Source organism: Bos javanicus, chromosome 25 (genome assembly GCF_032452875.1).
Source record: "Bos javanicus breed banteng chromosome 25, ARS-OSU_banteng_1.0, whole genome shotgun sequence".
In the NCBI taxonomy this organism is placed as follows: Eukaryota; Metazoa; Chordata; class Mammalia; order Artiodactyla; family Bovidae; genus Bos; species Bos javanicus.
Window position 1 is genome coordinate 10,757,286 of NC_083892.1, and position 21,971 is coordinate 10,779,256.

The 21,971-nt window shown below is 48.3% G+C and overlaps 1 protein-coding gene across 4 annotated transcripts in view; it reads left to right on the forward strand.

The window, feature by feature from the left end:
• SNX29 (sorting nexin 29) overlaps window positions 1–21,971 on the forward strand; it is a 599,088-nt gene that overhangs the window by 61,821 nt on the left and 515,296 nt on the right. For all 4 annotated transcript variants that reach the window (XM_061402536.1, XM_061402537.1, XM_061402539.1 and 1 more), the window contains 4 exons: window positions 8,166–8,346; window positions 11,579–11,649; window positions 13,205–13,453; window positions 15,403–15,778. In XM_061402536.1, the coding sequence (XP_061258520.1) occupies window positions 8,166–8,346; window positions 11,579–11,649; window positions 13,205–13,453; window positions 15,403–15,778 (877 nt within the window). The remainder of the gene's footprint in view (window positions 1–8,165; window positions 8,347–11,578; window positions 11,650–13,204; window positions 13,454–15,402; window positions 15,779–21,971) is intronic.

Below are 21,971 nucleotides of genomic sequence, written 5' to 3' on the forward strand. Positions count from 1 at the left end.
AAAAAATTTTTTTCTTGCCTAAAACACACACACACCCACACCACACACACACACACACACACACACACACACACACACACTCACTCCTGCAGCAGTCAGTCGTGTGTTTGCTCTCCAGTTGACTCCCTGCCTTCCCGTGCAAGCTCTGTTTCCCAGGCCCCCTCGCCCATCCTTTCGGTGGGAGGTGGTGGTGCGGGGGGCAGGTGAGAGGACAGGGAAGCAGCTTGATTGGGGGTGGGGGCATCTCTAGCAGTGAGTGCTTCCTGTGGTCCGTGGAGGTCCCCCCTCTGCTGCCGGTTCCCCAACTTTACCCCTTGGTCCCTCTGCCACAGTCCAGCTGGTACCCACAGCCACGGTAGCATCACCTGGTACCGCCTTTGGTTCCTCTGGCTCTAGGGTTGGGTCCTTTTTTGTTTTGGCCACGACACATGGCATGCAGGATCTTCCCCGACCAGGAATCGAACCCGTGTCCCCCCCGCACTGGCTGTGCCCCTCACATTGGGAGCATGGAGTTCTTAACCACTGGACCACCCGTGAAGTCCAAAACGGTTTGGATGTCTGACGTCGGTTGTCTCTGGGTTCCCTCGGTATCTCCTATTCGCTTTTTGGCTTCCACGGTCTCTGTAACAGATGTCTTATGTGAAGCTCCTTCAGTGGGCTAGCTCGTGTGGTTTCTGATTTTGTGACTGGGTGGGCCCTGGGATGGAGCAAGCTTGGCTTGTTGGCGAGCAGCCAGGAGACCCGGGGGATTGTCGCAGGGTGAGTGACAGCGAGAGTGGGATGAGGTGAGGCGGAGAGGGAGAGGGAGCAGGCAGCCAGGTCCCGTCTGGGCAGTAAGTGCCAGTTCACCCTCCTTTCCTTGCTTTATTTCTGTAATTTCCGTTCACCCCCACCAAGATAATTGGCGCTTGTTCTTTAGAGTCAGTAGGGATGTTTACGTTTAAATCTCCTGAAGTCTTCAAAAGCAATCTCAGATCATTGTGTGTTTATTTATTCTTTAAAAATGCATCAAGTTCTGAATTATACACTTTAAAATGCTGAATTTTATATTCAGTGAATTTTACTACAATTGAAAAAAAAAACAAAAAACAGGACAGTGGCTAAGTTGCCTTTACTGGCAAGTTTGTTTTCCTAACTGAAAGGGAATTTAATCACAGAGTTAATTTCAGTTTCAGAATGTAAAACGGTATAGCCAATGTGGAAAATACTTTGATGGCTTCTCAAAAAATTAAGCACAGATTTACCAAACAATCCTGCAATTCTTTTCCTAGTTGCAGACCTAAAAAAACTGAAAGCAGGGAATCACAAATATTCATAGCAGGGTTATTCACAGGAGCCAAAACGAAGAAACGAGAACCCAAACGTGCATTGACAGGTGAATGGATAACGAAGTGTGGTGTTTACTCTGAGTATGTTTGTGCTCAGCCACTCAGTCGTGTCTGACTCTTGCAACCACATGGACTGTAGACCTCCAGGCTCCTCTTTCCATGGGATTCTCCAGGCAAGAATACTGGAGTGGGTTGCCATTCCCTTCTCCAGGGGATCTCCCCAACCCAGGAATCAAATCTGCATTGCCTGCATTGGCGGGCAGACTCTTCACGATGGAGCCATCTGGGAAGCCCATACTATTTATAATGGAATAGTATTCAGTCATAAGAAGACAGGCTGCTACTTACTATAACATGGATGAGCCTTAAAAACATACTAAGTGAGAGTTGTCAGACACAAAAGATCACATGTTGTGTGATTCCACTTATACGTAGAATCTAGAATAGTCAAATTCATAGAGAGAGAAAGTATGTGGAATAGAGGTTTACGGGGGGCGGGATATGGGAGGGAGGATGGGGAGAGTGTTAGTGTTTAATGGCTGTGAGGTTTCTGTTTCAGTGATGAAAAGTTCTGGAAATGGAGAGTGGTGGTGGTTGCATGACTTTGTGAATGTATTTCATGTCACTGAATTATACACTTGAAATGGTTAAGGTGGTAAATTTTATTATGCATGTTTTGCTACAATTTAAGAGAGCAAAAAAGTTTCAAGTTTACATGTTTTGTATGAGTCTTTAGCATGTGTTCTTCGTGGTCAAAGCTCAGTCCCTGTGTTCTAGTTCCAGGAGGCGGCCTTGTGGCTGATTGAGTCATGGCCAAGTGAGAAAGCCACGGCCCCTCATTGGAAACTCGGCTTTGCCAGTGAACTTGTGTCTTGTCGTCAGGCTCACTGAGGTGTGAGCGGGCTTTGAGGACGCCTGTGGTCACCCAGGTCTCAGGTGGAAACGTGGAAGCGCTTGGCTTGCCTTTTGTTCCTGGAATGGTTGATACTATGTATGGCTGATTCTGTTGGCTTCCTACTGAAAAATCCATCCCTCTTTTCTTCTTTGGCTTATTATAGCCCTGATTGTGCTTGGGGCTGTGGGGTGTCCTTCTCTAGGTCAAAGCTCATGAGCGGTTTAGCCAGTCTTGACATGTTCTTCACTCTCTTGTGTGCATTTATTCTTTTTTTTTTTCTTGTGTGCATTTATTCTTGTCTGAAAAAAACGAGGTAATAGAGCTGGCTTTATCTTAACTTCTTTCTTCTGTTCCCGTCGTGAATGCAAGGCCCAGAGTGGCCACCTGATGCAAAGAGCTGACTCACTGGAAAAGACCCTGATGCTGGGAAAGACTGGGGGCAAGAGGAGGAGGGGGCGACAGAGGATGAGATAGCTGGGTGGCATCACCGACTCAATGGTCATGAGTTTGAGCAAACTCCGGGAGATAGTGAAGGACAGGGAAGCCTGGCGTGCTGCAGTCCCTGGGGTTGCAAAGAGTCGGACCCGACTGAGTGACTGAACGATAGCAGAGAGGTGACAGTGCCCTGAGACAGTGAGGCGAAGGCCAGGAGGGTGGGTGTTCTGCCCACGACAGAGCCTTCCAACCGGCTGTCTGTACCTCCAGACTGAATTGTCCTTTGTTGTTTACGGGGAGCCTAGCTCCTTGTCTCTGTGTTTTCTGTTTTTTGTTGAGTGGTGCTTTTTTTGTTTGTTTGTTTATTTTAATTTTATTTTTAAGGTTTTCGGTCATACCCCATAGCATGTGGACCTTAGTTCCTCGACCAGGGGTTGAACTCGCGCGCCCTACATGGGAAGGCAGAGTCTTAACCACTGGACTGCTGCAGGAGGCCCTGTTTCTTGTTTAATTTTGAGGGATATCCCCACCCCCCCCAGAGCCTGCCATGTGGTGGGTCCCCCCGAAATGATTGTCAGGTGATTGAAGAACATGCCCGTGCTCCCTGCATTAGGCTTCTTCTAGTTGCAAGTGACAGCCAGACTCGCAGACAGCCCGAAGCAGAAAAGGGCACTTCCTGACTTCAGTAAATAAGAAACCTAGGGGTGGAGCCGGATTCAGGGGCTCAGCATCCCCCACGTCTGTCCCTGGATCTCTCTCATCACCACTTCTCTGGGTGGGCCACTCTACATGAGAGGGTACAGTGGCCCCAGGAAGCTCCAGATTGCCATGGCTGTGACGAGTTCCTGCCTCTAGCACAGAAGTTAGCAAACTCCTTCCTTACGGGACCGAGCAGCGAGTACAGCACTTCAGGCTTTGTGGGCTGTAAGTTTTTCTGGCAGCTCTGCCTTTGTAGCAGGAACGCAGCTACAGACGACTTGTGAACAAAGGCCGTGACTGCATCCCCATAAAACTTTATTTGCACACACATTGATGGGGCTGCTGAATCTGGCCCTTCGGTTGTTGTCTGCTGACTTCACTCTGAAAAGAGACAAGGCCTCTCTTCTAGTGGTTCAGGTAGAGTCATGGGGAGGGCCCACTGGTCCAGGGCTGGGACCAGGGTGAGGCCAGGGGAATACTCACTTTAGGCAGAGAATTGCAGGGAGCTCCCCAAACCCTCAGCAATCAAGATCAATCATATTTTTATATAATATTAAAAAAATGAAAACCCAGAAAAGACTCCATCACACGAAGGTCACACAAAAGTCATACAAAATGTCAAGCAGGGCCAGAACGAGGGGGCGCTGAGTAAGGCGATTTGAGGCGCCCGCCCTGCTGTGGCCAGGTGGTTGCTCAGCCCGGGTCACCTGCCGAGCCCTGTAGCGCTAAAGGCACCTTACAGAGAAGCGAATGGAACACAGATCCCCTGGGAAAGAGAGGCACATGGGCCAGAGGAAAGGGCAAGGCTTGCTCTTCGCCTGTCTTGGCCGTGAAGTACTTCATGCACATGCTTTATTTTCTCAGTTTTCTCCCCTCATCTCAAACCTCAAAGGCAGGTAGTAATCCCCATTTTACAGATGAAGAAAATGAAGGACAGAATAAGTCGCCCAGGGTCACGCAAGGCCTGAACTAGAATTTGAGCCAGGGTTTTTGTCCGCCAAAGTGCATTATTTGAATTGGCATCGGTTAGTGTTGAAACTTTGCAAAAATTCTCTGTCATCCTCTGTCAGCAGGTACCCCCAGGTAGCTCACCTTAGTGCTCCCCTCCTGGCTCTTGTTCTTGTCAGCAGATGGCTTTCAGGAGCTGGGAGAACCAGAAGCCCTCACCCGCTTTTGGAATCAGCCTCCAGTTGTAAGCAATCAGTGTATACGCCCCAATTAAATTATGGACACCGCAGTGTTAAGTGGCAGGTGAGCTGCGCTTTAAGTAGACCACGTTAATTCTGGCAGTGGGAGCGGAGCCCTGCTGGGATATTGATGATCAGCAGCCGCATCATTCAGGCGAGCTTTAGAAGGATTCCGGAGTGGTAAGCAATTTAGAAATGGAAAGATGAAAACACGCCTTGAAGTGTTCCGTGTGTTTTCAAGGTCAGAGGGAGGTGACTGCAGTTTCAGAAAAGACAGGATGCAGATGAGAGTCTCTGGACTGAAGTCATGCTGGATGTACTGATGGTTGTCTGGTGGGTTACGATGCAAGTTATTGGCTGGCTGGCCGGCTGGCCCCAATACTCTCAGCAAATGTCCTGTCTTGGTTTCTGAGAGAGGCTTCAAGTAGAAGCCTTCCTTCACTTTATTCTATCTTTATGTACAGACACTGACACAGAGTGATTTCATGCAACACTTTGCTGCCTAGGCCAATTTTTTTTAAAAGAAAAAATTTTAACTTTTAAATAGGAAACATGTTAAAAGAAAAGTTATGCATTTGTGTGGTTTGCACTGATCTAATGGGTTTCGGGGCACCTTCCTGGTGGTCCAGTGGCTGAGACTCCATGCTCCCAATGCAGGGGGCACAGGCTCGATCTCTGGTCAGGGAACTAGATCCCACATGCTGCAACTGAGTTAAAATTTTAAAGAAGTAACTAGTGGGTTTCAGAAGGGGGTTAGTTTGGCATTTAGGGACTGAGAGAAGGCATTCTGAGTGATCCACTCTGCTGGTGGTTTTACCAGTCCTTCTTGGGATGTTTCTTTGAAATGATTTCAGAGATTGACTTGATCCACGAATGCACACACACACGTGTACGTATGTACACATTTAGATGCCGTGAAAAGAAAAAGGAAAAGAGGAAACAACCTGTATGTTCTCGGATAAGAAGGTAATTCTTTAGCAAACAGTGGTTGGTCACCATGGGCTGGACGTCACGCTCAGTGTTTTATCTCCCTTTTCTCCAGTTACCCCAGAAACCCTGGGGGAGTCTACACTTGGGGGCTTCTGTTAAGAGAGAGGAGTCTGAAGCTTAGCATGCTTGAGGGACCTGCCCAGAGGCATTCCCCTGAAGACCTCCTCACCTGTTGTCCTGCCCACGAGACCAGAAGCTTGTTAGGGACACGTCCTTCTTGTCTACCTGGGGGCCCATAGCTTCGCCCAGCTCATGGCTCCCAGGAAGAAGGCAGTCTGTGCTCCCTGAGCTAAATTGCAATCTTAGACTCAGCTTGTCAGCCTGGTGTCCAGTTTATGGAGATGTGCGTATTCACATCCTTCTGGAAGGAAGGTTCAAAGATCTTGTCACCTTCTCAGAGGGGTCCGTGAGTCTGTTTAGCTCCTGGGTTGGAATCCATCAAGCAATTGTGAACACGATCCTTTTCAAGGAGGGGAGTCCCCCTCACTTTGCAAGATGGTGTGATGACGTGGTTCACAGTGAGACAGCTCTGAGGTCCTTTTTGCTGTCCCACTTATAACTGTGTATCACTGGGCCGGTTACTTCACTTGGCTGGGTCTCAGCCTTGTCTTTGACATGGAGACGGCTGTGGTGGTTGAGAGGACTGAGGTTAGATGAAAAGTGTGGAGTGCAGTGGCTGGTACGTACTTAATGCTGAATAAGTAGCAGTGTCTGTCCCTGTTGTTGCTGTTACTATAATTGACAGCATTGAAAAGTATTGATGAACTACTATTAAGTAAAGAAGGTTGGTCACAAAATTAGGTATATACTAGAATCACACCTATGAAAAAAATCTGTGTGTGTATGAACAAAAAAGGCAGGATGTGAAGCGACGTGATGACTATTTTATGGATAAAGACACACTTCTTAGCTTTCCCTTAAAGCCTTAAATCTGTTCCTATTATTAGACATACAGAAATCTCCCTGAAGGAACTAGAAACGAGGACGGTTAGTTATGCACAGGGATGTTCAAATCACTACACGGGGAAAATTGGCATTGTATTATGTTCCCAGCAGTCATGAAATAAATTATGTTTAACTGGGGAGCCATCGAAAATCATGTTTCCAAAGGTCTTCAAACGTTACGGAGAAAATGTCCATGATCTAGACAAGGAAAGAAACAAGTCCAGATACAAAGCTACGAATGTGTGGTGTGTGTGTGTGTGTGTATATATATATATGTATAAATGTACACGTGTCCCCTGGAGGAGGGCATGGCAGCCCATTCCAGTATTCTTGCCTGGAGAATCCCATGGACAGAGGAACCTGGCGAGCTACAGTCCATAGGGTCACAGAGAGTCAGACGTGACTGAAGTGACTGAGCGCACACACATACATATACAGCACACAGTATGACGATATGTTAATTTTTTGCTGCTGCTGCTCCAACAAATTATTGCAAACTTTGTGGCTTACAACAACACAAATTAATTTTCCTACATCTATGGAGGGAGAAGTCCAGAGTCAGTCTCACTGGGCTAAAGGCAAGGCGATGGCAGGGCTGGTGCCTTCTGGAGGCTCCCGGGCAGGATCTGTTCCTTGCCTCTTCCAGCTTCTGGCAGCTTCTGGTGGCTTCTAGCAGTTTCCAGCATTCCTTGGCTGTGGCCGCATCACTCCAGGCTCTGCTTCTCTGGTCATGCTGCTGCCTTCCCTTCTGCCTCAGATCTCCCTCCCCACCCCTCTTTTCTGTAAAAATTTTATTATTTATTTTTGTTTTTGGCTGTGCTGGGTCTTCGTTGCTATGCACAGGCTTTCTCTAGTTGTGGAGCGCAGGGGCTGCTCTTCGTTGTGCACGGGCTTCTCATTGCCGTGGGTTCTTTGGTTGGGGGGCACGGGCTCTCGGGTGAGTGGGCTTCAGTAGCTGAAGCATGTGGGCTCACTGGTTTTGGTTCCAGGCTCTAGAGCACAGGCTCAGTGGTTGTGGCGCATGGGCTTAGTTGCTCCAAGGCATGTGGGATCTTGCCGGACCAGGGATCCAACCCATGTGCCCTGCATTGATTGGCAGGTGGCTTCTTTACCACTGAACCACCAGGGAAGCCCTCCCCCTACCTCTTTTAAAGATACCTGTGGTTATGTCAGGCCCAGAGAGACTATCCAGGGTAGTCACCCCATCTCAAGATCCTGAATTTAGTCACAGCTACAGAGTCCCTTGTGCCATGTAAGGTAAGATGTCCAGGTTCCAGGGCTTATGATGTGGTTATCTTTGGGAGTCACAATTCAGCTATCACAGACATCAGTTTTGTAGAAAAAAGCAAAGTGCAGGCAAAGAGATTGATTTTAAAATGTTAACAGTGATCACCTCTGGATGGTGATCAGGTCATTTTTTTTTTTTTCCTGCACCAAGAAGCTTGTGGGATCTTAGTTTCTGACCAGGGATCGAACCCAGGCCCACGGCAGTGAAAGCCCTGAGTCCTGACCACTGGACTGCCAGGGAATTCCCTGGGTAGGGGGGGTTACGTTTATTTTGGGTATACTCTCCGGTATCTTCCTTTTCCGTGCTAAGAAGTAAGTCTTTTACCACCATCAACACGGCCCCTGGATGCTCCTCTGGACGCGATGTGCGCCCCACGGCGTGGTCCCCTGTCTCCACAGAGCCCGTGTTCTGGTTCTACGTGAAGGAGGTGCTCAGCAAGCACGAGCTGCAGCGCTTCCACGCCTTGCGCCACATCGCCTCGGACGTGGGCCGCGGCCGCGCCTGGCTGCGCTGCGCCCTCAACGAGAACTCCTTGGAGCGCTACCTGCACATGCTCCTGGCTGACCGCGGCCGGCTCAGGTACCCGGGCAGGGTGGGGGAGTGGGTGCCCCCGGGGCTGGGGGTGACCATCGCAGGATGTGCCCGCCTGCATCCAGGATGGCTGGGTTCCCCTCTTCCAGCCCCAGCTTGTCTGGCTGAGCCGTTGGGCACAGTCCACTGGAGACCAAGTGAAGATGCCTGTTGGGCTCCCTCCACGTGGCAACTGCATGCAGCAGGCACTCAATAGATGCCTGTTATTAATAAGGCCTGGGGTGTGGAGGGAGCTGTTGTCTTAGGACACGTGTGCCCCTCTTGGCAGAATCTTAATCTCGGTTTCTTTCAGATCCAGAATTTCTTGCTCATTAGAAGTCGGGTGTTCAGTACCCTGTCTCTTGCCGTGTATCTCCTTGCACACCGGGTACTGGATGGTTCTTGTGGCTTTTTTTTTTTTTTTTAAGAGCTTCGTGGATCTCAAACTGATGGAAAGTAATAGGGGCGTTTTAAGTTGAGAGAAGTCATTTGTTATTAAAAAGAACCCCTCCCATCCTTTTGTTTTCTTTTTTTCTTGATCATAAAGTTTATTCCAGAAGTGAGGTTACGCTGCCAAAACAAGCGTTTTGGAAACCTCAGTGGCTTGAGACCACCAGGTCCATGTCTTCTGCCTGCTGCGTGTCTGTCATGGGTTGAGGGTCTCATCCCAGAGACCCAGGCTAACAGAGGCACATCTCTGTGTATGCTTTCTGGACTGCCGAGGCAGACAGGGGGCTCTGGCTAAGGGAAACACTGGCCCTCCAAGCTTCTGCCCACCGTGAAGCTTCACTTCCACGCGTATTTTATTGGCCAGCAAGTCACACTCAGTAGGGTGGGCAAGGTATGGTTATTCCACAGCCATAGGGAGAAGGCACTCAATGTGTATCAGTGAATAGACAGACACGTTTGATGGATGCTGTGGAACCCGCTGGGATGAGACTGAAATCACTCGTAAACCGCATAGACAGAGCTCTGCTGGCGTGTTGGTGTGTTTCCCTGTCGTTGTGCCTGCGTGCTGATCGTTATGACTTCTCTCTCTGTCTGCCTCTCTCTACCCGTCCCTCCCTGTCTCCCTTCCTCCCTCCTCCTCTCTCACATTATTATTTTCCCTCTGAGACGGGTGGACCAGACATGTTGTTTTGTGTCACCTGATGGTCCAAAGAGACAGTGATCAGTTCCGCCCTAGTCCCTTGAATAACTTCCACACCCAGCAGTGCCCAGATCCTCAACAATGAGATGTCACTTAATTCAGTAAGCTGGCCTTTATTTCATCAGTGCTGTGATACACTCCTGTGATTTCATATCTTGCTCTGCGTTCCCTGGCTCAGGTCTCCTCTGGTGTTTCTTCTGCTGCTTGAGGTCGTCTTTCTTCCAATAGTTTAGGGGTTCTGGTGTTAGGTGTTCCAGGCTTGTGTACTAAGGTGTCAAAGATACCCTTGAGGTTCTCTTCTTTGATGTGGCCTGTGATATAGCTGTAGGGATGAAATGGGAGGGATGGGGGCCAGGAAGACGGGAGATAACCGTACCCACATGCTGCCTAGGACTACTCATGTCTGAGTTGGGAGGCTGTGCATGTCTGCGGGTACCTCTGAGCATTAACCAGCTTTCACTAAAGAAAACACACTCATGTTTCTTGATTCCCTGGTGGCTCAGCGGTAAAGAATCTGCCTGCCAATGCAGGATAGGCAGGTTCAATCCCTGGATCAGGAAGATTCCCTGGTGAAGGAAATGGCAACCCAACTCCAGTATTCTTGCCTGGGAAATCCCACAGACAGAGGAGCCTGGTGGGCTGCATATAATCCACGGGGTCGCAAAAGAGTCAGACAGGACTAAGCGACCAAACAACTCATGTTTCTTAACAGTAGTTTTTTTGTGTGTGTAAAGCTCTTTCCAGCAGATTATTTACAAGTGCCATCTGCCATCCATATCCCCAGGTTCTGCATCTGTGGACTCAACCAGCCGTGGATTGAGTGCTGTGTTTAAGATCTGTGGCTGGTTGAACCTATGGTGGCAGAATTCGCAGATTTGGAGGGCTACCTGTACTATGCTCTTGTACGCAAGCATCCTCAACTTTGGTATCCGTAGTGGGTCCTGGAGCCGATCCCCCATGGATACTGAGGGACAGGTGTCCTTTAGAGCCGTACTCTGTGTCAAGGTTGAATGTGACAGTGAGCAATAGAAGGGAATATGCTGTTAAGACTCACCGTTGTACTTCGCTGAATCACTAGCCTCTAATTCAGTGTGGGAAAACCAAATTCATTTACATGCAAGAAAACTGGCTCCAGTCTGTAAAGAATCACAGTTTGGGGATCAGAGGTCTGACTGCACTGCCAGCTTGAAGACACAGTCTGTGCTTCCACTGACTTCTTTGCCAGGTTAAGTATGTTGACAATGATGTCTGTCTTTTCTCTTTCTGTTGGTTGTATTCAGTTACTTCGGCAGCTATGTATCCGGTCTTTTGCTGAACTCCAGGTCACCCATCACTGACCGTGCTTCAGTGAAATTGAATTTTGACTCCATTAGTTTAGAGTTCTCTGACTTGGTGGGGAAGTCAGAGATGAGAATATTTACTTGTTATTGCTTAGCCGGGGGTTGGCTAAAGAGCTGGGCCGTGGGGCAGGGAGAGCTGCCTTTGAGCCCAGGCTGTACCATTTATTGCTGAATGACCTTGGACAATGGAATGACCGATTGGCCTTCTGGTCCCCTTCTCTACAACTGCCGTTTAGGTCTGTGGGCTTTTTTAGCTTCCCAGCCCATTCCAGGGGGTAGTTTGGGCTTTTGAGGCTGCTGCCCAAACTGGTGTTACATACAGATGCCTCGGTTGAAGGGCCCAGGGAACTAAAATTTCACTCTGAAATCGTCTCTTCTTGTATGAGTCCACTCGGGGTCCCTGTGGGCTGGCTTGGATTTCCTGTCTTATTTCTTAGAAACGTTGCTCGAGTGAAAGTCACCACTGTTTGCCCCTTTTTCCTTTTCTGCTTCATAAGTAGTGCGTTTCCATCTCATGCCTGTCTTGGTACGCTCAGGCTCTAATGATCTCAGGGGACCCGTGAGGAAGTTGTAGGGTATACGCATTCAATCCTTTGTTTATAACCAGAAGACCCAGCGCAGCAGACCTTGCATGGCCACGTTGGCATGGACAGGCACGAACTTTCAGGGAGCCATGTGAAGGAATTGTCTGGCTAACGGATGCTGAGAACGACGGTTCAGAGCATTCCCTCTCTCTCTTTTCCATTTGCAGCACGTTTTATGAAGACTGGGCTTTTGTCATGGATGAAGAAAGGTCTAGCATGCTTCCCACCATGGCGGCTGGTAAGCTTGGCCAGGGCCAGGGGTGCGGGGCAGGGGGTCCTGTGAAGCCTGGTGAGCAGAGGTGCTGCCTGGGAGTGAATGTGTAACTCCACGGGGTGCTGTGGGTTCCCCGTCCCTCACTGAATGAAAGGACCACTCATCACTCGGCTCTATCCTTCCTTTAGTGGTGAAGAACACGGAGTCCATTTATCTAGAATTGTGATACCCTGGCTGGGAAAGCGTGAGGTTGTGGGGTTTTGGCTGAGGCTTTGCAAGTGTGAGATAAAGATCCAGGGAACTGGGGGAGGAGACACGTCTCGGAAGCCTGGCTCTCCCTCCCTCTGGCAGGTGGCCTGAGGCAGATCCGTTGAGTTTTTCACGTTTACCTTCCTCTTCTGCAAGGTGGGAATCCTGATGGCACTGCAGTCACACTGATAGGGTTGTGAAAGAACCAGATGAGAGAGTCAGTATCTGATTTGTCTGGTGAAAGCCCTGCCTTGATGCTAGTTGATGAACTGTAAAATTGTCTGACGTTTGACTCTCACTCAAAAGGTGAATGCAACCGAAGTGGGTGCCTTGCTTCTTTCTTCCAAATCCTTTGTGCCTCCCCTTTCTCTCTTTCCTGAAAGTTTTCAGAGTCCCACCTACTGAGTTACATTAGGCTTGTCCATCGATGAGGAAAAGTCAGATGGCCATGATGTCGTACGTAGGCCATAGGAGACCAGTGTGCATTTTTGCCTGAAGATATAATGGACATGATATTGGTGCACATTTTTTTTTTTAATTGGAGGATAATTGCTTTACAGTGTTGTATTGATTACTGCCATATGACAAGGTGAATAGCCATAATTTTATATATCCCCTCCTTCTTGATTAGAAGGAAATGGCAACCCACTCCAATATTCTTGCCTGGAGAATTCCATGGACAGAGCAGCCTGGTGGGCTACAGTCCATGGGGTCGCAGAGAGTCGGACATGACTGAGCGACTATCACTCACTCCCTCCCTCCCTCTTGATCCTCCATCCCCCGTTCCTATCCCACTCCGCTAGGTCATCACAGAATGGCAGGCTGGGCTGCCTGTGTTATATAGCAGCTTCCTGCTAATTACCTGTTTTGCACAATAGTGTGTATATGTCATTTTTTGATTACCAAGCTGATTTTGGTGGATGATGGTATTTAATACTCTGTAAGAGATGCTGTTGTCCCTGTTTTATAGGTAAAGAAACTGAAGCTCAGAGAGGTCATGAATGGCTTGACCAAGGTCTCAGAGCTACTGAGTGGCCGTGCTGGGGCTCAGCCCAGGCAGACCGACCCCAGAATTTAAGCCTTCCCCTCCCCATGACTAACTTCTTACTTGAGTTTGTCTTCCTGACAGATAGGGAGAGACTTTGGAAGACTCAACTCCCATGATAGCAATGTCTCCTGACCCCAGTTTTGTGGGAATTTTTTTTTTTTTTAAGTCACCGTTTGAGATGAGTGTGTCTTGTGTCCTCTAACGTCTGCAGCTTGTTTATTGTGTTGGAAGTGTGACTGTTGAAGAGCAGACACTCCAGACTTTTCCCTTTTTGGGGGGTAGGTCTGAACTCCATACTCTTCGCGATTAACATCGACAACAAGGACTTAAATGGGCAGAGTAAGTTTGCGCCCACTGTCTCGGACCTCTTGAAGGAATCCACGCAGAATGTGACCTCCTTGCTGAAGGAATCCACGCAAGGAGTGAGCAGCCTTTTCAGGGAGATCACAGCGTCCTCGGCTGTCTCCATCCTCAGCAGAGCTGAGCAGGAGACTGACCCCTTGCCCGTGGTGTCCAAGCACGTCAGTGCCGGTGAGAGAGGACGGGGACACGGGGGTCGGGCGGGGATGAGATGAAAGCGCCCCGGGAAGTGAAATCCGATACACTGGTGTTTTCAGCTCATGTTTGTGTTTGTCTTTCTTACTCTTATTCACTCAGAAAGGGTGCTGAGAGGCTTCCTGGGACGTGAAGATGACAGGGTAGCCAAGCCAACAGCTCAGTCAGAGCAAACCGAGAGGGAGGGCATGATGGTCACGTGAAGCCGGAGGAGGTTGCCCTTCATGCCTTTGTCCCTTCATCCATTTGTTCGTTTAATTATCCTTCTGATCAGTGGGATGAAAGCCCAGCTATGGAGAATGTAGCCTGTTGAGGGGGAGATGTTTAAGTGGAGGCCGGGGAAAGAGAGGAAATGCTTTTGACTCTAGGCTCTGGGGAGGCAAAGGAAAGTGGATTCAGTTCTGATTAATTTCGTAAGAAGTTTTACAGTGCCTCTTGAACCTTTTGGGATATCCAGAACATTGAAACAGCAAAATAGGAAATTTGGGGTATAAGGGCTTAATCCTGGTATTCTCAAATCCCTTAAATAAGGCAGTAGTCATGGTCTTCCCTTTGGAGTTATTAATGATGGGGAAGCTCAGAATTCTGTGAAGTCTTTGGTATACACTGGCTTTATCTGTCTTGCCTTCTCCTTTTTTTTTTTTTAATTATTAAAAAATTTTTTTGGCTGTGCTGCAGAGCATGTGGGGTCTTAGTTCCCTGACCAGAGATCGAACCTGTGTCCCCTGCATTGGAAGTGCAGAGTCTTAACCACTGGACCACCAGGAGGCCCACCCTCTCCTTCTTGAGCAGAGACCTCATGCAAATGACATGGACTGTTGATGACTGTCCCAGAGATGCTGGGATCTGTACACCCGAAGGAGTGTCTTTTCCATCCATTCTGGGAACCCTGCTTTTGGCGTCGTCTCCTCGTTGTGACACACTGGTGATACGTCACCATGTCACACTTAGTGGATGGATTGGTCTTTTTGGAATTGGCTCCAAAGTGCTTCACACCCAAGACTGATGATTAAAATGCATGAACAGGCTGGCTCACCTAAGTGCCAGGCACCAGGGCAGTCCTGACTTCTGTTTCAGTTTGTCTCTGCTGCGTAACAAACAGCTCCAAAATGTAGTAGCTTAAAACAGACAACCTCAGTTCATTCCTTTTTTGTGAGTCTGTGGGTTGGCGGATGGTTCTTCTGCTGGTTTCACCTGGGCTCCCTCATGGGGCTGCATTCAGCTGGTGACTGAGCTGGAAGGTCCAAGGTGGCCCCATTCACGCGTCTGGAGTTGGTGCTGACTCCTGGCTGGGGCGTCTCAGTTTCCCCTACGTTGGCCTCTCATCCTCCAGTAAGTTAGACTGGCCTCCTCTGTGGTAGTTTCAGGGCATTATTCCATGAGGGTAATGCCTGGGCTCTAGAACTCACAGATTTGTTATTTCTGCCACATTCTGTTCTTAAAAGTAGAGCACTAAGCTGGCTAGAGTCAAGAGGGTAGAGACGTAGGCACCACCCATGATGGGAGCAGTCCTGCTGAAAAGGGGCACCTTGCAGGGTTGGGAGAAATTGGGGCTGTTGAACAATCAGTTACAATCCCTGAACTGATTTTCTTGGTCTCATCTCCCAGCCATGAGAGTGTTTTCCAAAGTGAATGGGTAAAAATCATTTCAATAATGATTCATCTTTTGAATCAAAGTGCTTGGAAAGATTGCTTAGAAGGAATGATTGTAATGTGTGCTCTGTGACATATTTCAAACCAGAAGTAGAGGCCCACATTCATTTTGCTTGGTCTTGGCATAGACAGATTTCCACCCCCTGCCCCCTGCAAGGATTAAAAAAAAGATCTGAGTTTATCTTCAATTTATTTTTGAGTAGAATAGTAAGAGATTTTCCACAGTCTAGAGGCAGGATCATCGCTTTTTCTTATCTCATATCTTTTGCCAGATGCCAAATGTAAAAGGGAGCGGAAGAAGAAAAAGAAGGTGACCAACATCATCTCATTTGATGACGAGGAAGATGAGCAGAGCTCCGGGGATGTTTTTAAGAAGATCCCCGGGGCTGGGGAGAGCTCAGAGGAGAACTCCGACCGGTCCTCGATCAATATCATGTCGGCCTTCGAGAGCCCCTTTGGGCCAAATTCCAATGGAAGTCAGGGCAGCAACTCTTGGAAAATTGATTCTCTGTCTCTGAACGGGGAGTTTGGGTACCAGAAGCTGGATGTGAAAAGCATCGATGATGAAGACGCGGACGAGAACGAGGACGAAGTGTGCGGGAGCACGCCGGGAAGGAAGCGCCCGGGCCACTCGGAGTCGCCAGAGAAGTAAGTTCCCCCCCGAGAGCTTCTACGAAAGGGTAGTTGGGGACTTCCCGGGTGGTCCTGCGGCTAAGACTTACCTTCCAGTGCAGGAGGTGTGGGTTCGATTCCTGGTCAGGGAGCTGAGATCCCACGTGCCCCAAGGTCAAAAAACCAAACGTGAAAAACAGAAGCAATATTGTGAGAAATTCAATAAAGACTTTAAAAATGGTCCACATCTCAGGAATCTGCCTGCCAGCGCAGGTGACACGGGTTTGATCCCTGGTCTGGGAGGATTTCACATGCCTCGGAGCAGCAAGCCCGTGCACCACAACTGCTGAACCTGTGCTCTAGAGCCCGAGAGCTGCTAGTTGCAGCTGAGCCCGTGGACTGCAGCGATTAAAGCCCACACGCCCTGGAGCCAGTGCTCTGCGACAAGAGAAGCCACTGCAATGAGAAGCCCACGCACCACAACTAGAGACAGTGGAGAGTGGCCCCTGCTTGCTACAACTAGAGAAAAAGCCCACGCAGCAACGAAGACCCAGCATAGCCAAATAAATAAGTTACGAAAAAAAGATCCACAGTAAAAAAAAAAAAAAAAAAAAATCAAACCTTAAAAAAAGGTTAAAAAAAGGGGGGGGGTACACAGGCTGCTGGCTCTTTCTGCCGTTTTGGGTGATGTTAGACTGCAGGTTTTTTATTTGTTTACAGCATCTTTCATTATTCAGATCTTGATTTTGGGGGAAGGAGCGTGAACTTACTTTCTCCTGAGAACTCAGTGGAGGGAGTGTACATATTATTGGAAGCTACTTATAGCATTGGTGTCAAGAGGTATGACCTGAAATTCTTGCTTTGTGTTTATGTCTTTCATTTTATAACTTGAATTTTGCTCGTATGTCTTACTTGCCACCAGCCCAGGAAGTTCAGGAGAGAGGCAGGGTATTTTAGAGAACAGTCTCAGGCTGGTAATATCTGTGTTTATTCGCAGGGTAACTTGCCTGCACTTATCGCCTTAACACTGGGGCTGTAGTATGTTTATACCTTCGAGAGGGGCTGGATGCAGGTGAACGTGTGAAGCAGAAGAGCAAAGTTAGGAGGTTGAACCTTAGAATCCTGACAACCCGGGCTCTCATCTACTAGCTCCGTGGCTTAGTTTAGACTAGGTCGGACAAGTTTCTTCGCCTCCCAGAGCCTCAGGCCTCACCTGAGATCTGAGAGAACAACAGCACATGCTTTGGAGAGTTGTTGTCCTGTCTGTGGGACCCTGCGTGTGAGGCCTTGGGTTGGTGCTGGAACATCGAGAAGGACAGCCCCGCCGCTGTGGCGCTGTAAGCCTTGTGATCATTCCTGTCCTTGTTCTTACCCTTATTCCTGACTGCTGGGTCTCCATTACTGTGACGGCTTTTCTCCAGTTGCAGAGAACTGGGACTGCGCTCACTTGCGGTGCACAGGCTTCTCACCGTGGTGCCTTCTCTTTTGCAAAGCATGGGCTCTGGAGAGTGGGCTCGGAAGTTGTGGCACAGGGGCTTAGCTGCCCCGTGGCCTGTGCAATCTTTCTGGACCAGGGATCGAACCCACGTTGCCTGCATTGACAGGTGGACTTTTAACCACTGAAGCACCAGGGAAGTCCTGCTCTTCCTCTTGATGCTGAATCAACTAGTGACTTCTTCACCCGAGCTCTGAGTGTGAAGTGCCGCCTAGTCATGGCCGTCTTCAAAACCAGCTGCGAGAGCATACAGTGAAGAAGCCGAGACCCCATGGGGCGCCGAAGAGGCCAAGCGGCCTCCAGTCCTAAGCTTGGCGTCTCCATGTGTTGAGTCAGAGTTTTTCTTCTTTCTTGTGAGACTCTGCCTGTTTTTGTCTTTGATTTTTACTCTTGTCCTCGTTCACGTGGATGCTCACGATAGTAGCATTGCCTCCGTGTCATCTAGGAGAGGCCAGATGCTGCAAGCTGCAGACACACTGCATCCTAATACTTAGGCTGGTCCCGGGGGGTCATGGGTGTCACCCCACTTGATGGATGAAAGAACCAGATTCTTTAATGCAGAGAGTCGAGATCTGTCAAAGCAGTGGGCAAAACCAGGGTTAAGGTTAGGTTGCTCTGGCTCCATTTGTTTTCCTGCCCAGGGTTTTTTCCTCCTCCTGATGTCTGTTAGGGAAGCCCACCTGTGGCATTGTTCTAGCTCACCGGGTATGGATGATTTTGTACCCGGATCCAGTCTCGTGAACCATGCTGTTCGAGTTCTCCGGGGAAACAGAACCGACAGTGTGTGTGTGTGTGTTTCTGCATGTGTATGTACGTATGTATTCATCTCCGGAGATTTACCTTAAGAAAATTGGCTCATGTGATGGTGGAACTTGACGTCTAAAATCTGCAAGGTAGGCCTGCAAACTGGAGGCCCAGGGAAGGACTGCAGTTCGAATCTGAAGACAGTCTGCTGACAGAATTTCTTCTTTGGGGGCAGAACGTCTGTGTTTTTCTACTGAGGCCTTTAACTGATGAGCTGAGGCCCCCCTGGCTTATGGAGGGTGATCGGCTTTACTTGCACTCTCCTGACTTAACATTTTAATCTCATCTAACCAAATGCCTTCCCAGAGACATCAAGAATAACATTTGGTCAAGTATCTGGGTACCGTGGCCTAGCCAAGATGACACATAAAGTTAACCGTCACACCTGCCTGTGGTCCTTTCCCTGGGCCTTTTAGGAAATGCTGTTTGCATTTTCTGTCACTCTGGGCAAGCGCATCTCCGAGTTGCTTCACTCCATGAGTCAGTTTGTGGCCTCAGACAGTTGTTTCTCTTGCTGCTGGACCAGCGCCAGTGAGGGGAGGCCAGCTTGCGAGCCGGGGCAGCCGGCGGCATTGTGATGTGTGAGCCACAGAACAGTGCAGCCTGACCTTTACAGGCTCGGCCCTCCGAGGCCGCTGGGCCTCCTGTGGACTATGGACAGCTGCTCCCTGGCATAAAGAGGGGATCTCGAGCCAACATCCTGCAGAGCATCTTGGGGAAAGAGCAGTGATGAGATGGCCTACTGAGTAATGCTTTGATTTTGCTTCTAAGCTAGGTTCATGTGAAAGGTTTAGGAACCTGGAGGGGCCGGGACTTTAGAGTTTAATAGCGCGGCCAGGTTTGTGGGAGGAAAGGGGCCAGGTCGGGAGAAGCACGTGCTGGGTGGCAGCGGCCTCTGGCAAAGTCAGATGCTCTGATTGTTTTTCGTTAATAGATGCGCTGTTGGCCAAATACTGGGTTTACACCTCCACGTGCTGGCAGTTAAACCACTTCTTGGATGACTGAGCAAAGATCTTGTGCCTCCTGCCTCGGTATTTAGAAGTGGTTCAGTTCAGTTCAGTTCAGTCGCTCAGTCGTGTCCGACTCTTTGCAACTCCATGAATCGCAGCACGCCAGGCTTCCTTGTCCATCACCAACTCACGAAGCTTGCACAAACTCATGTCCATCGAGTCAGTGATGCCATCCAACCATCTCATGTTCTGTCGACCTCTTCTCCTCCTGCCTTCAATCTTTCCCAGCATCAGGGTCTTTTCCAAGGAGTCAGTTCTTTGCATCAGGTAGCCAAAGTATTGGAGCTTCAGCTTCACATCAGTCTTTCCAGTGAATATTCAGGACTGATTTCCTTTAGGATTGACTGGGTTGATATCTTTGCAGTCCGAGGGACTCTCAAGAGTCTTCTCCAACACCACAGTTCAAAAGCCTCAATTCTTCGGTGCTCAGCTTTCTTTATAGTCCAACTCTCACATCCATACATGACCACTGGAAAAACCATAGCTTTGATTAGACGGCCTTTGTCTTATTTTGTTAAAAAGTTAAATCTCCTAAAATGGTCTTTGCTTACACACGTATACCTTCATGTTGTATACAATGAAAACAGTACAGACAGGAACTTTGCTGGTGGTCCAGTGGGTAAGGCCCCGTGCTCCCAATGCAGTGCTCAGCTTTCTTTATGGTCCAACTCCCACATCCATACATGACTACTGGAAAAACCATAGCTTTGACTAGATGGACCTTTGTTGGCAAAGTAATGTCTCTGCTGTCTAGGTTGGTCATAGCTTTTCTTCCAGGGAGCAAGCGTCTTTTAAGTTCATGGCTGCAGTCACCATCTCCAGTGATTTTGGAGCCTGAGAAATAAAGTCTGTCACCGTTTCTGTTGTTTCCCCATCTGTTTGCCATGAAGTGATGGGACTGGATGCCATGATCTTCGTTTTTTGAATGTTGAGTTTTAAGCCAACTTTTTCACTCTCTTCTTTCACTTTCATCAAGAGGCTTTTTACTTCTTCTTCACTTTCTGCCATAAGGGTGGTGTCATCTGCATATCTGAGGTTATTGATATTTCTCCCGGCAATCTTGATTCCAGCTTGTGCTTCATCCAGCCCAGCATTTCTCATGATGTACTCTGCATATAAGTTAAATAAGCAGGGTGACAATATACAGCCTTGACATACTCCTTTTCTGATTTGGATCCAGTCCATTGTTCCATGTCCAGTTCTAACTGTTGATTCTTGACCTGCATACAGATTTCTCAAGAGGCAGGTCAGGTGGTTTGGTATTCCCATCTCTTAAAGACTTTTCCACAGTTTGTTGTGATCCACACAGTCAAAGGCTTTGGCATAGTCAATAAAACAGAAAGTAGATGTTTTTCTGGAACTCTGTTGCTTTTTCAATGATCCAACAGATGTTGGTGATTTGATCTCTGGTTCCTCTGCCTTTTCTAAATCCAGCTTGAACATCTGGGAGTTCTTGGTTCATGTACTGTTGGAGCCTGGCTTGAAGAATTTTGAGCATTACTTTGCTAGTGTGTGAGATAAGTGCAGTTGTGTGGTAGTTTGAACATTGTTTGGCACTGCCTTTCTTTGGGATTGGAATGAAAACTGACCTTTTCCAGTCCTGTGGCCACTGCTGAGTTTTCCAAGTTCTCTGGCATGTTGAATGCAGCACTTTAACTGCATCATATTTTAGGATTTGAAGTAGCTCAACTAGAATTCCATCACCTCCACTAGCTTTGTTCGTAGTGATGCTTCCTAAGGCCCACTTGACTTCGCATTCCAGGATGTCTGGCTCTAGGTGAGTGATCACACCATCGTGGTTATCTGGATCATGAAGATCTTTTTTGTATAGTTCTTCTGTGTATTCTTGCCACCTCTTCTTGATATCTTCTGCTTCTGTTAGGTCCATACCATTTCTGTCCTTTATTGTGCCCGTCTTTGCATGAAATGTCCCCTTGGTGTCTCTAATTTTCTTGAAGAAATCTCTAGTCTTTCCCATTCTATTGTTTTCCTCTATTTCTTTGCATTGATCACTGAGGAATTTCTTATCTCTCCTTGCTATTCTTTGGAACTCTCCAGTCAGATGGGTGTATCTTTCCTTTTCTCCTTTACCTTCAGCTTCTCTTCTTTACTCAGCTGTTTGTAAGGCCTCCTCAGACAACCGTTTTGCCTTTTTGTATTTCTTTTTCTTGAGGATGGTCTTGATCACCACCTCCTGTACAATGTGACGAACCTCCGTCCTTAGTTCTTAAGGCACTCCATCAGATCTAATCCCTTGAATCTATTTGTCACTTCTACTGTATAATTGTCAGGGATTTGATTTAGGTGGATTTGATTTATAAGTGGTAGCTTTTCTGTTTTTTGACCATGCTGTGTGGCATTTGGGATCCTTGACCAGGGACTGAACCCATACCCTCTGCAGTGGAAGTGCAGTCTTAACCACTGGACTGCCAGGGAAACCCCTGATTATTTTTCTTAAAAAAGAATAATACCTTTATTATAAAAAGGGGTTTTCCTGTCACTTTATATGTGCTCCATGAAACCAACAGAGAAGTGGGGTGAAAACATAATTCAAAAAGAACTACAAGCCTGTAAAAGTTGCATTTAAATAGCAACTGTGTAAACGCAGAGTGAAACCAGACCCTGCACTTTGCCATCATCTTCATCACGTTTGAAAAAGAGAACTAGGTGGAGGGCGGCCCGGGGTGAGCACCCTGCCAGGACGGCTGGCTCTTTGTGCCCTCAGTGCTCAGAATCTTCCAGACACACAGTAGCATTAACTCGTACAATGATCAGGCCAACCCTCGCTCATGTCATCCTGACCGAGCGTCGGCCACGTCCACAGCCTCTGCGGAGAACAGTGTGACACTTCAGGAGCCTCAGAAATGTTCTGTTGCTGTTGTTCAGTCGCTCAGTTGTGTCCGACTCTCTGCGACCCCAT